We start from the raw sequence: 15,863 nt of genomic DNA, 5'->3' as shown, positions 1-15,863 counted from the left end.
GGTCCAGCGCAGGGTCTCCCAGGGCAGCAGTCACCCGCCATTCCAGCCAAGATGCCGCTCGCTATCCTGGGGTGAACGGTCTGGGCATCCACCTTTCCCACCAGCTGGGAGCTCCCGAGGCCTGGGTGGGACCAGTGTGAGAGCCCCACAACTTAGCACAGTGAGGGTCGATCCGCGCTTGCTGGAGGGGGATGGAGCGCTGAGGGACCACCAGCCTGGAGGGGCTACAGAGGTCTGGAAAGGGGTGGGGAGCAAATGGGGGCAGGGCCCCTGGATGGATGGTTCAGTGAATTCAGAGTACTGTGGGGAAGGCCTGGGCTGGACGTGGTGATTCTGGAACGAATGGGCCATCCCTGGCCCCTAGGAGCCCAGAGCCTGGGTGGGGGGCACTGGCAGATGGTGGTGCCCAGGCCACAAGCTGAGTGCGGGGCCTTGTGGACACGCAGGGCAGACGCCTGACCTAGCCTGGGTGCCAGGGAAGGCTTCCGAGAGACCAGACGACATCTGGCTAGATCCTGGAGGGGCGAGAGAGCTCTCCAGGCGGAAAGAAAATCGGCAGAGCCTCTGTTCTCTGTCCCTTGGGATTCTCCCTGGCCCACGGTGGGGTGAGGACTCAAGGGGGTGTGTGTAGGGGGAGGGGGTGTCTGTGTGGAACAACCCTGTGCCCACACAGGGTGTGGGGTATCAGGAGACGCTGGGCGCAGCACCCTCTGACCAGCCCCAGGCCTTGCTCCTCCCTGCAGGTAACACCACCAGCCCAGAGTCGGGGAGGCGGGGAGCCAGGAGCTGGGGTGGGGGGCCTTACCGAGCAGTCCCGGGCAGGTCGAGGACAGCCGCACGGGAGATCTCTGCAGAGGTATCCTCCGGCGGGCTGGCGGGCTCCAGCTTCGTGGGGTCTTTGGTAAACTTGTTCCCTGGGTGGAGAGGAAGGGGAAGGTCAGGGCCAAGGCCCTCCAGTCTCCGCCTGCCTGTGGGGCACCTGGGCAGCGGCCTGTGGGAGGCTCTTGGGGACACCCCTTGCGTATGGTTGGCCCCTGCCAAGCCGGGAATGGGTCCTGGGTAGAGAAGGAATGTAGGCCCCGGTGCCAGAGGAGGCCAGGGTCTGGGAGGATTGCAGGAGGAAGGAGCGGCCAGAAATGACTGTCCTGACCTCACGTTCACTACTAAAGCTGAGGGAGCCCTCAGGAAAAAGGCCAAGTTGCCCCCAAGGCCGAACTACAAAACCATTCTCTCATGTAATTATCCCAGGAACTCTTATTACCCCCCATTTCACAGATGTGGAAACTGAGGCCCACATGACTGGCCAAGGTCACAAAGCTGGTGAGAAGTAGGGCCAGAATCGGAACCCAGCTTTGTCGCACCCCAAGATCTGTGCTCCCTTGGCTGCCCCAGGCAGAGCCGGACTCTTCCTCTTGGCAGGTGTGCTGCCCACTGGTTGGGGCCCCGAGCCCTGGGTTTGCGGCCAGGCTCACTGCTGACCAGCTGGGCTTCGGGAACAAGAACAGAACCCGCTTCCTAGGACTGCTCACCATGAATGGTGAACAGCTTAGAAGAGCACCAGACGCACGCTAGCGTGCAGCACACGTCAGTTTCATTATTCCCAAGGGGCCTGTCTGCACCCGGGAGCTGGGGGCTCTGTCTACCCCGGATGCGGAAGCCGTGTCCAGGCTCCCTCCCCGCCCCAGGGTCCTGCGTGATGGTAGCACCTACTTGGCTGTTTCAGAATGGACTAGATGGTCCCCACACGTACCTGTGAAAATTCGCTCATCAAACATCCTGAGGAGAGAGGAGACACTGGCGTGAGAGCAATGGTGGCCCAGGGGGCCCCCCAGGCTCAGGGACAGGCCTCCAAGCCCCCTCGGTGACACTCACTTGGTTGCCTCATTTTATGTTGAGAAAAATTGGGGGAGGGGGAGTTGAACGCATCATTGTCCTTATTTTTACAAGTGAGAGAACAGGCTCAGAAGAGAGGCGCTATTCAAGGTTATCACGCTTTGAGTGACTTTAGATCCAATCTGCCTGATGCCAAAACCTCCTCCTCCAGGAAGCCCCACAGGCTTGCTGCTCAGACACCACTGACTCGACACCTGGAAACCTGTTGTCCTCCCGTGCCCTGGACTCATCACAGGAGTGATTCCACCCGCCCCCTCTAGGAACAGGCAGGGACTCTGCTGTTTGTGAAGTCCTCAGTAGAGCCCAGTGAAGGGCTGGGCCTGTAGGAGCCACCCAGCAAATACTAGTGAAGAATTAAACGAGCTATGGTTTAGACTGAGGGAGATCAAGGTCAGCCACGGTGAGGACCCAAACACCATGGTCAGGCACATATGGGGTCATTGGGGTGTCCCTGCAGCTGTCTTCCTGCCTAGTCCCCCGTCCCCCTACCAAGAGTGAACAGAAGGAAACGGACTCAGGCAGCAGCAAGAGAGATTTAAGCGAGACAACAGCAAGCACTACCTGACGATTGATTTCAATTCCACGCCAGAGGGATTTGTCAAGTGGGACCCCACGGTCAGGGTTGTGAGGGCACAAATGATGGCTCAGATGGGGCCCCACTGCCACAGGGGAGCAGGTGAGGAGCTCCTCCTCCTCTCAATGGGGACCCCCTTTCTCACCTCTATGAGTCCTTCATGGCCCATGCCGACAACTCTCAGATTTTTTTTTTCTCTCCAACACAGACCTCTCTCTGGAGTTTCTGAGCACACCCCACGTGAACTCCCCACCCCACCCCTGCTTCCCTCAATCATACACTCAGACACACGGGGTGATCCTGGCCTCCGTGCTCCCCTCCACAATCCCACATTCCACCCACTGGCAAAAACGGCTGAGCTCGAATGCACCCCGAATGCAGCCACCTCTCTCCCTCTGCCCACCATGCCGGCCAGGCCCATGCCACGTCCTCCTCCTGAGTCCCCCTACCTCCAGGGCTTGCTGCCCACGCCACAACTCCCAGCCCCGCTTTGGCCTCCAGCAACCCTGTAGAGGTCCTTCCCATCGTTCGAGAACAGCTCCGGGCTCTCAGAGTGGATCCCCAGCCCCTGCCCCTGCCCGTGCCCAGCCTCCTTGCCCCCCTGGGCAAGTATGTATTCATTCATTCATTCCCCACATACACACTGGGCCTCTACCACATACCAGGGGCCGTTCTAGGTGCTGGGGAGTCAGTGATGAGCCCAGCACAGTCTCTGCCCTCAGTCCTTCCTTTAGTCTAACAAGCACACATGAGAGTACACGCACACACAGGGAGCGGACCCTCATAGGGCTCCCGGACAGATGGTTGGGAAGTGGCCAGCACAATGTTGCCTGGAGGCAGGGGGCTGGACGCCATGGCCTCTGGCCACCCCACTATCTCTAGCCATCGAGGAGGAAGCATCCTGGGAAGTGTGGGCATTGCCTGGGGACCCTGATGCTTACTGGGTCATGAGTCCAATCAGCTGTGGGGGCAAACTCCCTGCTGGAGTTGGGAGGCGAGGCTGGGGGATGGGCAGTGCAGCCTCCCCCTCTGCCCCCACCAACCCAGCCACCCTGGGGGGACTGCCGATATGGAACGCATCACGTTCTGCCTTCCCCCACCCACCCACACCTGTGCCAGGGGAGCCAGCTGCCTGGGAGGACAGGGAGGGCGGTCCGGGCACCGGCAGGTAGGGCAGCCTGATGCGGGGTGTGAAGGGGAGAGGCCGGCCCGCCCCACCTGAGCTCAGGTGAGCTCCTTTCTGATGGCAGGAAAGTTCGAAGGCCTCAGGTCTTCTTCTTCAAACACCTCTCACTAAGACCTGACGGAGGGCCCGCTGGAGCCAGCCACGGTGCCTCCGTTTCCCGTTCAGGCCTCAGGAGAGGCCAGGAAGGGGGGGCGCGCACAGCTGGCAGGTTAAGGAGCCCGACCCCTCTCCCAGGCCCACCTGTTCTCTTGGTCGAGTCAGAACCCATTCATTCTAGCCCGGTACCATCATCACCTCCCGGGGGCCCCTCCTCACACCTGCTGTCGCCCCCCGCCCAGCCCGGACACCCTGGCACCCCGAGCCTGGGCCCCACACCCCACCCTGTACCTCTTAATGATGAAGTGGATGCTGTGTCGCTCCTCCAGGATCCGCTTGAGCTTGGGGACCCCATAGGTGCAGGGGCGCTTGAAGGGGATCTTATCCGGGATGCCCACAATTTCCACAGCCTCCGGGTCACAGGCAATCTTCCTGTAGGGGACGGGGACCATGTGGTCCAGGCCCAGGGCTTCCGCTGGAAGGGCAACGGCAAGGCTGAGCACGGACGGAAGCGGAGGGACATGCGGGGCCCCAGGGCCGCGGTCACCACGACCTTCCCCCGCCCCCTCCCCGGCACACGGCACACGGCGCTTCCTCTTGAAAACTGCCCCCGGGCTCCCATCCCCCTCAGCGACAGCCAAAGTCCTACCTGGGCTTACGAGGCCCCATGTGACTGGGACCCCGTCACATCTGACCTGATGTCCCTCCTTTCACCCTTCTGCTCACCCTGGTCTCTCCAGCCTCCTTATTGCTTCCCTAATAGACCAGACACACACCTGCCCCAGGGCCTTTGCACATGCTCTTCTGGCTACTGAGACACTCTTCTTCCAGATCACCATACACTTCGCTTCCTCCCTTTCCCCATTTAAAGGTCCCCTCCAACGTCACCTCATCAGCCGACAACAGCCCCCTCCGTCTCTCCGTGGCACACCCAGCTCTGTTGTCCATCCCACATTTACTGTGACCTTACACTAGAAACATATTCATCTGTATGCTGGTTCACTGTCTGGAGCCTCAGCTCCACGGGAGCAGGGGGCAGGCACTGCTCCACAGCTGGGATCTAGACAGGATGGGGCACAGGCTAGCTGATGGGACACAGGCTAGCTGCTCTCCACACTCTGCGAGAGAATGAATGGCTGAAGGAAGTTCCCAGGCCTGAGGTGGCTCCCGGAAGGACTCCTCTGACCCCCCAGATGTGCTCTTTCCTCCAGGGAGGCATCCGGCATTCCTCCCACTCATCAGGGACAGAAACGAGAAGTGGACAACTTTGCCCACAGCAGTGTAGACAGAATCCGGGCTTAGGAAGTGGTGACTTGTTCCTTTCTTCCTTCCAGACCCTTGGGTTTGGTCTCGGGCCACCTTATTCACTTCCACCCCCTTCCAAGTTCCCACTCATTCAGGTACCAAGTACTTCTTGAGCACCTACTATGTGCTGGATGGCACTTTCTGGGGTCCCTGGTTTTCCCCGGGGCCTGAGCTGGGCTAGCGGTCCACTTCCCTCCTGCCTCGTCCCTCCAAACTCCCCCGAGGGTCCCACGTCCCCGGGCCCTTCCTCAGGCCCCTCCCCACCCTGGCCTTGCTCCTCCAGCCACACGGTGCTTTGCCTGTGTCCCAGCAAGTGGCAGCCCTGAGCTGGCCTCCCCTGCAGCCACAGCCTGGCCGGGACAGGGCAGAGCTGCCTGGGGCCCTGCCTGGCGCACCGTCAAGACTGTTTTTCTGTTGATGCAGCCAGGTCTGCGTCGGCGGCTTTGGCAGCCAGATCCTACTGTGAAGCCACACTTAGCTCGTTGTCAAATTAAACCCTCGAAATCTCAACAGCTGTCAAACCATTGCTTCCCCAACCCCCCAGCCCCAGCCGGTGAGCCATGGCTTCGGCGAGGCGAGTCGATGTGCATTCGTCTCCACTCAGGTTCATGTCATTTGCTGGGCCTGTCTCTTCGGCCGCGAGGACACCCAGCAGACGGAAGGGACCCCACCTGGCCTCCAGCCTCTGCCCCCTGAGAAGGGGAGAGAGCAACCACTAGGCAGGAGACTCAGTCCCTCGCAGAGTCTCAACCATCTCCCAGGTGCCAATGTTCTTGAGGCATCCTGAAGGCTGGGGATCCCCCCATTTCTTCTTTGTTTTATTTTTCCCCTGCTGCACCCCCAGCCCCATTGCCGGCCCACTTCACCCAGAGCTGGTGGCCAGAAGGGCAGACCCAGGAGCAGGATCCATTCATCCAGGGTCTGCGGGATGCCTCAGGCTGCCACATGAAGTCCTCACCCCCAGGGACGTCCCCAGTCCTCCTGGGGAACGTCCTTCCCCCCAGAGCAGCTGCAGGGGAAGCTCAGACGGAGCTGTGGCCCGAGAAGGGGCCCGAGAAGGGGCTTGGACCACTCCAAGCCCAGCGCTCCTCTTTGGATTTGGATGTGGTGAGGCCAAGGTCTGGCATCCGCAAAAGGCTCAGCGTTCCGGAAACATCCAGAGTATGCAACAGGCAGGAAGACTGGAGGCAAGGCACACGGAGCCAGCCCTCCCCAGATCCCCTCCCCCTACTGCTCACCAGTGTGCACCTGCCTGGAGGGGAGGAGTGGGTCGGCCAGAGAGACCACACCAGAGGTTGTCAAAGGTGCTCAGGCTATCCCAGACTCCTCACTAGGCCTCCAGAGCCCTGCTCAGCCCCACCCTAACCCACAGCAGCCCACCAAAGCCCCAGTGCGGATCGAAGGGCACCTCCTCCGTGAAGCCCCCCGTGACTCCTCAAGCCTGTGGAGACCTCACCTTCTTCAAAGCTGTCCTGTCTTTCCGAGGGTCCCCACCCCTGCGTACTACTGTATACCACCTCGTCCTACTGCATGCCACTGCATACACCTATACACACATCGCCAGGCACCGGCTGGAGCACCGTGAAACCAGCGCTGGCCTGAGTGCCCAGCACAGCCTTGGGGGCTTAAAATGCCTGACTGATAAAAGCGAGCAAACCAGTAAATGTGTGAGAAGAGAAAAGAAGGCAGGGGGCAAGTGTGACAGGTGACCTAAGAAATAGTATCCGTATGGTCTTCAGCTCTGGTTCCTGGCTTGAGAGTTCCCAAACCCCTGGCAATTTCCTGAGTGACGGGGCTGAGGAGTGTCCTGTTTTTCCTAATAAGCCCCTTTCAACCCACCCGAGTGTATGATAATGAGGGGCGGGCCCCCAGCGCCCTCAGGATGGGGACCGGTTGCCGGGGCAACCAACCACGTGAGCAGAGGGTTGGCACTTTCAGCCCCACCTCCCAGGAGGGGAAAGGGGCCGAGATGGAGCTAATCAGCAGCGGACGATATTTTAATCAATCCTGCCGACTTAAGAGGACCTCTGTAAAAACTCCAAATGAAGGGCTTCAGAGAGCTTTGGGGTTGGTGGATCCTTGTGCCAGAAGGGTGCACCCCAAACTCCACCGAGGACAGAAGGTCGTGCGCTCCAGACCCTATGTACCTCGTCATCTCACAGCTCATCCGAGTTCTAGCTGCCCTCACAGCAGACTGTCCGCACCCAAGGCGGGGGTCGCAGGAACTGTGGATGTGGAGCGAAGCTGGACAGAAGTGTGGGTGCCCCGGGGACCCACTAACTACGGGGCCGTCTTGTGGGACCGAGCCCTTAACCTGCGGGGTCTGTGTCACTCCGGGTGGCCAGTGTCAGGCTTGAACTGTAGGACACCCAGAGGGAGATCTGCTTACTGTGGAAAACCCCCTCTTCCAGTGTCACAAGTATTAGAGAGAGGGTTTTCTTTACCGAGGCAGGAGGGGAGGGAGGAAGAGGAAGACAGGAGAGAAGGAGGGAAGGGGAGAGAAGGAGGACAGGAGGGTAAAGCCCCACCCTGTTCCTTCCGCACAAGGTGAGAAGGTCAAGGTTAGAGAGGGAGGCGGCCAATACCTCCTGGTGGACTCCCAGCACAGTGCTCCTCGTGGACCATGCGTGTTCAGGGAGCTCCCAGGGTCCCTGCCTCTCCTCTCCGTCTGCAGTCCTGGGTGGCGATCGTCCCTCTCCTCCCTTGGCCCCATGGGCAGAGGGACTTCCCCACAGCAGGGCTGCACCATTCAGGGGGTGGTGCGTGATGGCACACCCGTGGGCTCACGGGGGCATCTTGGGGACTTGTGTCATCTCCCTGGGACTGAAAGCCACCCACCCAAGCCAGGGCCATTCTGCGGCCATCCATCAACCAGGGCTTACGGGGAGCTTATAGGGGGAGCCCCATATAGGCAGAGGGAGCAAGGACTGCCAGGGAGACGAGGCGAATGGGTGCAGGAGCGCATGGTGGGGGTGGGGGTGAGGGAGTGTCCGAGCACCCAGAGAAGGAAGGTCTTACAGACCACCTGGTGGCCCCCACCCTGCCTTCTAGCCAACCAGTGGCTTTGCTTACCATGCAGCATGAAGCTGGACCACGGGGAGGACACACCTGCCCCAGCTATCCCCCCCTCCACGTGCAGAGAGGGCTGACATGTGCTCTGGGCCCTGCGCAGTCCTGGGTGCTGGGGACACAGAAGGGCTGGCGCAGTCCTAAATGCGGGACGTGTAACAAAGAGGAGCCCATCAGGGCCCTGAGGGCCCCCCCCCAGCCCAGGCTGGGTCTCGAGGAACAAGTGGAAGCCTGCTCCCCAAACACACAAAGGGCACGCCAGGCAGAGGGCCGAGCACAAAGGCCAGGGGACAGGGACTTGCAAGTACGTGAGGCCACTCTCCTGGGTCTTCTCTGCAGGGTGCCCCTGACCTGCCCGCCTCCCACAGGTGAGCTAAGGTTGGGGCTCTGCCATCAGTTCCGCCCCCTGGAAAAGTCTGGAAGGGAAATATTGACACAACCGCCCCCTACCCAGACAGGAGACGACATGAGCGCTGCCGGTGCGCGGGTGCCAGCATATGGCTCCCGCTGTCATGTTAGGGAACACGAGTGATTGCCACGTAATGAGCTGCTCAACACGCTGCTGGGGCCACGCAGCGGGCCGCGCCGCCCACTCACCATATCTGCTGTTAAACAGGATCTGCACGCACTCCCGGAGCGTGTTGATGTCCTCAGTTTCCTTTATGAAGGCGTCCCACTTCTCTATCAAAACACAAGAGGCACAAGTGAGGGCGGGCCGGAGCAGGGAACGCACGGCCCGGCCCCCTCGCGATGAGCGTCTGCGCCCCCCTCCGCCCCCTCACTGGACCCTCCTAGCTGGGCCCGGGGCCCCGGAGACAGCCACACTGCAGGCCACTGGGCTTTCTCCTCCAGAGTCCCGCAAAGGGGCCCAGCTCTTCTGCTCCCTCCCATCTCGGCCCTTGACACACCCCAGCCTCTTCCAGGACGCAGCCCTACCCAAATCCAGGGTGCTCGGATGGTCTGCCCCCCTCCCCCGCTTTCTCCTCTTGCCTCTGTTGGCCCCCGGGGGGCCATGCCAATTCAGCAGCCTCGGCCTGTCTCTCCTGGGTGTCTGCTGCCCCAGGCGGGCAGGAGGTCTGAGGGTGCGCTCCCTCAGTAGGGAGCCGCCGAGTCCTGACCTCAAAGGCACTAACCCTTCGTGCCTTGTACATCTGGGATCTTACCCGGCCTTGGCCCTGTGGCCTCCCTCAGGCCCTCAGCCCTGCCGGCCTCTTCCACGAAACCAAAGCCTCTGCCTCCGTGTACTGTTAATAACTAGAGCCGTCATCTGGCTTATTATAATACCATTATAAATACTATCTTTAATTTATTTACTTTATTTGACTATTTTTGTTGTTGTTTACAAGATTTTATTTATTTGAGAGAGAGAGAGAGAGAGAGAGCGTGCGCGCGCACACGCACAAGCAGGGGGAGCGGCAGGGAGAGGCAGAGGGAGAAGCAGGCTCCCAGCTGAGCAAGGAGCCCAATGCGGGACTCGATCCCAGGACCATGGGATCATGACCTGAGCTGAAGGCAGATGTTTCACCGACTGAGGTCCCCAGGAGTCCCCCTTCTTTAATTGATTAAGGGCTTATTTGTGCTGAGTACTTTCTACAGAATATCCTATTTAATCCCTCCTGACATCTCTTAAACCAGAGACAGTATTCCCATTTTGGAGGAAGGAAAACCAGGCTCAGAGAGGCTGCGTATCTCTCCTGAGATCACCCAGCGAGTACCCAGTAAGATTCCACCGCAGCTGGTACCCCTTGCCCGCCATGGCCCCCCGTGATGCCCCTACACCTGAATCCCCAGGTCTCCTCCCTGCCAGGCACGGACCCTGTTTGGGGCACTGGGGGTCTCCGTTCTGATCTCAGGGCACTAGGTTTTCTTAAAGAGCCTCTCACTGAAGGCGAGGCCAAGACCCCCACCAGGCAGAACTGCTGGACAGTCTCGCGTCCTCCCTTTTGGTACACTCGAATCCTAAATACGCTGTAGGTGCTTTTAAAATCTGTCCACATCATTTTTTGATCCTCCTGTCGTCAGGAGGTGGAGTTTAATTCCTCTCGCTCCCCGAGAGTGTGGACTGGCTCGCTTCTGGCTTCTTAAGGGTAGGACACGGCAGAACCGATGAGTTCCAACACAGATCATCAAAGACACGGGGCTTTCTCCCTACTCTCTTGTGGCTTGCTAATGTGAGGAATCCAGCCACCACATCCCGAGGACGCTCAAGCAACCACGTGAGTGGATCCTCGGCCCCAGTCGAGCCTTCAGATGACTGCAGCCCCTACCGGCATCCTGAGTCCAACCTCATGACAGAGAGATCCTGAGCCAGAAGTACCCAGCTAAGCTGCTCCTGAATTTTGGAGCCACACACACTATAATGTGTAAACGCTTGCTGTTTTAAGCTAAATCTGGGGCAGTTTGTTACACAGCAACACCTAACTGCTACACTCTGGTTTTACTCACAAGTTCCTTGTGCAGAGCCATCCCTCCTTTCTCTCACAAAGACCCAGCAGACGTATTGCCATTTCAGGATGCACCACCCCCAGCCCCGGACCTCTGCTCTGGTCGGGGCGCTGCTGTGGGCACCGTCCTACCTGACTTGTCATGGACGATGGAGAAGAGGATGCGTTTGGAGGCATGGACGTTCTGGATGAGAGGACCACCGGGCCCGGGGGGCTTCTGTCCTGGACAAGGGAGAGGAAAGGCACAGGTTCAAGGTGGGCCCCCCGATCTGGCCTGGGTGCATGGACGCTGGCTCTGGGGTGACAGTCTCACCCATCAAGGAGACCTCAGAACTCAGCCCTAGGATCGTAAACTCAAGGCAAGTTCCCTGCCAGAGGCCTGAGACACTCCTTATGGGAGTCTGCTCTCCGAACGGCAGATCAGGGAGGCCAGGATGAGGATGTCTGAGGACAGGTGGTGACACCTATTTAAGTGTCTAAGTCCCATCCCGCTGCTCAGCCCAATATTTGCTGGGAAGAGGGGGTGCGGAGGGGGGGAGGGAAGTCCCTTTTTCTCCTTGTCGTAACAGTTAAGTACAACTTATAAGCACCTACTGTGTACCAAGCACTGGACTCTGCTCTAATACAGCAGCTCTCAAACTTGAGCACCCATCAGAGCCACGCGGCAGACTTAAACACAGACGGCTGGGCCCTCAGCCACCCCCAAAGCTCCAGATGCAGCAGGACGGCGGCAGGGCCTGAGAATGTGCACTTCTAACTTGCCCTGTCATCTGACCATGATGATAACCTTCTGAGAGGTCCTACTGGCATCTCTACTTTAAAGCTGGGGAAACTGAGGATCAGGGAGGTAGAGATTTGAGTGGGGGCACACAGCCTCTACACAGAGAAGCCACGATAGGAACCCAAGTCTTTCTCATCCCAGCTGTCCCTTCTCTTATGCTTTCAGAATCCCTAATCCAGGCTGGGTATGCCGTAGGTGCTCGTTAAATGCTTGTGACTGATTAGCCTGTTTACTCCGCCCCCTCGAACATCTCTTGGTCCCAAGCCAATGATACTGTTCACAGAGGTCTTGTCCCAGCCCCTTGTCCCGACAGGCCTCCTCCAGCTTGGTGCAGGGGGGGGGCGTGGGCTGGGCACCCCCATCTGCCCAGGGAGGGTGCCTCCACAGGAGGGAACTCTGTCCCGCCCCCAGACTCAGGGGCCCCAGCAGCAGCTTACCACAGCAGTCGGGGAAGTCTTGGGCACCAGAGGCCTTGGGCTCAGGCCCAGGCCGGCCAAGACCCAGGTCGCTGGGGGCAAGTGGGCAGGCGGGCGCCTCCTGCTTGAGCTCTCTCGTGGTGTGGTTAGGGAGTGCAGTGCTATACAGGAAGCTGGCCACAGAGGAGGAGGTGGCGGTGGGGGGTAGGTCCTGGGGTGGCCCCTTGGGGGCCTGGCCGTGCAGGCCGCAGTCCCGAGACCCCTTGGCTATCAGGGAGACACCGTTCAGCTCCACTAGGGCCTTCGAGTCCCGCCCGCCATCCTCAAGCGGCCTGGGTGGACAAGAGAAGGACACGTGACAGCTTTATACACCTGGCCCGGCGGTCGTGGCTCCTTCTTCCCGGCCCCAGCCCGCCTCTGCACAACATGACGGCCTGTGAGGTACATAGGCCAGGAGCCGGTCCCCATTTTACAGGTGGGGGTGCAGGCCTGGGGCAGGGTTGTGATGTGCCCAGGGCCACACGGCTGGGCCACTGGAAGAGCTGGGCCCTCGCCTTCAACCCCCATGCCCCCCACCCCCCATCACTTGTTCAGATCATGCTCTATACCTGGGGGTCTGCCTCACCTCCATCGCCAGCCTGGGAGCTTTTACAACTGGGGGCCCCCGTGGTGTCTGAAATCCCCTCCCCGTGACTGGGTAAGTGGCTCCAGGTGGCTGAGCCAGCATGGAAGCAGGTCGTACCCCCGACCCCGGGCCCATCCTGGCCTGGCCTTCACAGTCCAGCCACCAGGCTCTGGGCCCACTCCCAGGCTGACTGCCTCACTCACCTCTTGAGCTTGAAGCGGATCCGGTGGCTATGCTCCAGGATGGCCATGAGGGCCTTGGGGTCATAGTCGACCGGCCTCCGGAAGGCCAGGCCCTCGGGCAGCCCCTGCACAGCCAGCAGCCCCGGCTCCCTGAGCAGCCTCTCGTAGGGCAGGGGTACTACGCTGGCCCTTCCCAGGGCCTCGCCTGTGGGGAAGGGGGTCAAGGAGAGGGTCTAGTATGAGAGGGCAGCCAGGCTGGGGCAGGGGCTGGGCGTGCCCTGGAGCTGGGGCCACGTTGAGTCACTCCCTGTGTGCCGGGTTCCCGGGAAACTGGACCCCATGGGCCCCTTCCCTGTGAAAGTCACGCAGAACAAGGCCCTGCAGGCTGAGTGGGGTGGGCGGCTGCTGGGCACAGGCCCCTCTGTGTGTGGGCCGGGGCTCCCGGCTTCCATCGCCATTCTCTCCTCTCCGGGCACCCGGGTGGAGGGGAGAGCAGGCCGCGGGGCTGTGGGCAGGAGCTTTAGGAGGAGACATGGGGGAGGGAGAAAGGAGGGCAGCAGGGAGACCACAGGGGAAAGAGCCACAGAGAGGAAGGGAGGAGGAGGGGGAGGGGAGAGGAAACGGGAAGAGCAGATTCAGAGAGGAAGCAGACAGACAGAAGGTGGTGGGGATGAGGAAGGGGTGAGTGGAGGGGAGACTGACTGGGGAAGGAGGGGGTGGGATGGCCAAGGGGCCTGGGATCAGGGACGCCTGTTGTCACTCCCACAATGCAGCCCCTCCTGGAGCCAGAAAGAGGCCACTCACCTCAGATGCCACCCGAGGTGGGCAACGGGGTGGGGGGTGGGGCAGGGCAGAGTGGACAGGGGTGCAGGGGGCTGTGGGCACAAACCCTGTAGCTGGCAAAGCCAACCACATGTGACAAGTCCTCCCATTCCAGGGTGACCAGCGTGACCCCCTGGGCCTCCCATCCCACCTAGGCCTCCTCTTCCTCCCGACGGCAGGAAATGCCTTAGACCTTTGCTCCACAGAACCAAAGGCTGCGGTACAGAAAGGAATAAAGCCATAGCTGGGACCCTTAGGGACCAAAGGGAACTGCCCAAGGTCCCCTAGAGACTGTGACGGCTATCACTGGGCCAGAGAGTCTGCAACTGGACCCTTCTGAGGGAGGCCAGGCCTGCCCGCCTCCCCACCCCCCAGAGGAAGGACTTGGCTAACTAGTTAAGTTAGCTCTCATTCAGTCATTCAATAAACACCCTGCGGACATCTGCCGCTGTCGCTGGGGACGGCGGAAGGGGCAGGCACAGACCCCGGCCCTAGAGGGCACTGGGCTAGTGAGGGGTCAGAGCACAGCGGGTGCCCAAAGGAGGCATTAAGCCAGTAGCGGGGGCTTCCCAGGCCTGAGCCTTAGAGAATAACACGGTGTCCGCCAGACAGAGGGGAAGGCAGTCCCAAAAGGCACAGTGGTGCAGAGGCGAGGTGCAAAACGGAGCCAGAGTGGGCCGGAGAACAAGAAGCGGCTTTGTGAGGCAGGGCAGCATGGCTGGAGGGGGGCAGGGACCGGCCACGGCGGGGAGGGCGACGCAGAGCCCCCGAGGCCGTGGAAAGAAGAGCTTCCTGGGCAGACTTGTGCTTCAGGAAGATGCCCTTGGTCACAGGACAGGTGGGGGCAGCAGGGAGCCGGCCTGGAGGCGAGGAGACCAGGGCCAGCCCAGGGCCAGTTCCAGGCGACAGGTGGCAGTGACCAGTGTCAGGGCGGGCCCGGGGAAGTGTGGACGGCGGGTCAGGAAACAGGGCTGGGGCAGAAGAGCCATGCCTGGGGATGCAAGATGAGGGAGGGGCCGCCTCAGCAGAGCGGGGACTGGGGCTCCCACCCGCCTGGGGGCCCCAAATGGAATGAGGAAGGATCTTACTATAAAGAACATCGAACAGCTCGTCTACCATCTTCCGCAGAAGGTACACGTCCGAGCCGTGCTCCAGGGAAGACCGAGGGACGCTCCGGCCGCCACCCTCGCCCCGCGACACCTTCTTGGGATGCTCTGCCTCCGGCTCCTTCCAGGGGGCCCCGCCTATGGGACACAGAGCACGCCGGGCCAGGATGAGCACCTGTGTCACCCCCTGCCCAGTGAGCTGCGATGTCCCTGCCCCGTGCTGAACCCCGCAGCGGGGCACTCACCACGGACTAGGAAGGAAGGAAGGAAGGAAGGAAGGATGGATGAGTGAGCAAGCCCTGCCCCAACCCCCAGCCCGGGGCCAGGGCTGGTCATCTCCGAGTTCCCAGTGCCTAGCACAGGGCTTGGGTCTCATCCTGGTCACCTCTACCTTGCTGTGTGACCTTGGGCAAGTCCCTTCCTTCTCTGGGCCTCAGTCTGTGAGCTCTCACGTAAGACCAACCGGCCTGGCTCAGAACTGGGGCTGAACCAACGTTCCATGTACCCCTTTCTGTGCTCTGACACTAAAGCTGTCTTAAACAGTTGAGGCCCCAGTTTTCTGCTCTGCCCAATGAGGAGACGATGGGGACCCCACCAGGGGGCCAAGGGGCTGCAATGAGGCAGGTGCGTGCCAGGCTGGGCCAGGGTGGGGCCCGGGGAGTGTCAGTGGACTCCTGGGTAGGCAGATGCTAGAAACTGCATCAGAAAGGGGACGAGAGGAGGGCCCCGAGGCCCCCTCGCAGCTGGGCGCCTGCTCCTCTCCCGGGATCTGCGGAGCTTGAAATAAACCAGCCGAGCTCCCGGGGCTATAAATAGCGGCTCTGCCGGGCTCGGGAAGCCAGGTGCACCTTCCCCAGGCCCCAGTCTGGCCAGCTGGGGGCCACAGGACCCTGCCACTGTCTACTCTTCCCTAGGCCAGCCCCCACCCAACCTCGGGGAGGGGACAGGGTCTGAGAGCTGAGTGGGGGTAGGGGTGGAGGCGGCTGGGGAAGCAGCTGGACCCCAGTGATGATCCGCCCAGTGCTAGGGGCCAGCTTTCCCCGAAACGGCTGAGCCAGGCTCCAGATCCCACGTGTAATGCAGATGTGAGTAACACCAAGGACAACAGCTAGCATTTCCTCTGTGTGAACCCAGTGTCGGGCACTGTGTTCGCCTGTATTAGGTTGATTTAATCCTCAGATTGACCCGCGAGGAGGGTAGCACTGTCCTTCCCTTTCACAGACAAGGACGTTGAGGCCCAGTAGCCGGCAGGTGGCAGAGCCAGGACGGAGCCCCAGAAGCCTGACTTCAGGGCCTGCTCGTAACCCCAAGAGCTCGGAGTCCCAACTCGTGGACTCGAGTGGCCGCTTGGGGGCTGGCCTTCA

At 60.8% G+C, this 15,863-nt stretch overlaps 1 protein-coding gene across 3 annotated transcripts in view; it reads right to left on the bottom strand.

Annotated features, from left to right (window-relative positions):
* The window catches only part of GTF2IRD1 (GTF2I repeat domain containing 1), a 103,698-nt gene that overhangs the window by 49,538 nt on the left and 38,297 nt on the right, over nucleotides 1-15,863 (bottom strand). For all 3 annotated transcript variants that reach the window (XM_045786160.2, XM_045786161.2, XM_087868259.1), the window contains exons 4-11: nucleotides 14,482-14,637; nucleotides 12,593-12,776; nucleotides 11,786-12,096; nucleotides 10,700-10,789; nucleotides 8,721-8,804; nucleotides 4,041-4,224; nucleotides 1,751-1,776; nucleotides 806-914 (exon numbers count right to left, since the gene is read on the bottom strand). In XM_045786160.2, the coding sequence (XP_045642116.2) occupies nucleotides 806-914; nucleotides 1,751-1,776; nucleotides 4,041-4,224; nucleotides 8,721-8,804; nucleotides 10,700-10,789; nucleotides 11,786-12,096; nucleotides 12,593-12,776; nucleotides 14,482-14,637 (1,144 nt within the window). The remainder of the gene's footprint in view (nucleotides 1-805; nucleotides 915-1,750; nucleotides 1,777-4,040; nucleotides 4,225-8,720; nucleotides 8,805-10,699; nucleotides 10,790-11,785; nucleotides 12,097-12,592; nucleotides 12,777-14,481; nucleotides 14,638-15,863) is intronic.

Source organism: Ursus americanus, chromosome 2, assembly GCF_024610735.1.
Source record: "Ursus americanus isolate L20-20 chromosome 2, mUrsAme1.1.p, whole genome shotgun sequence".
NCBI classification, from domain to species: domain Eukaryota; kingdom Metazoa; phylum Chordata; class Mammalia; order Carnivora; family Ursidae; genus Ursus; species Ursus americanus.
This window is presented reverse-complemented; position numbering and strand designations above follow the sequence as displayed.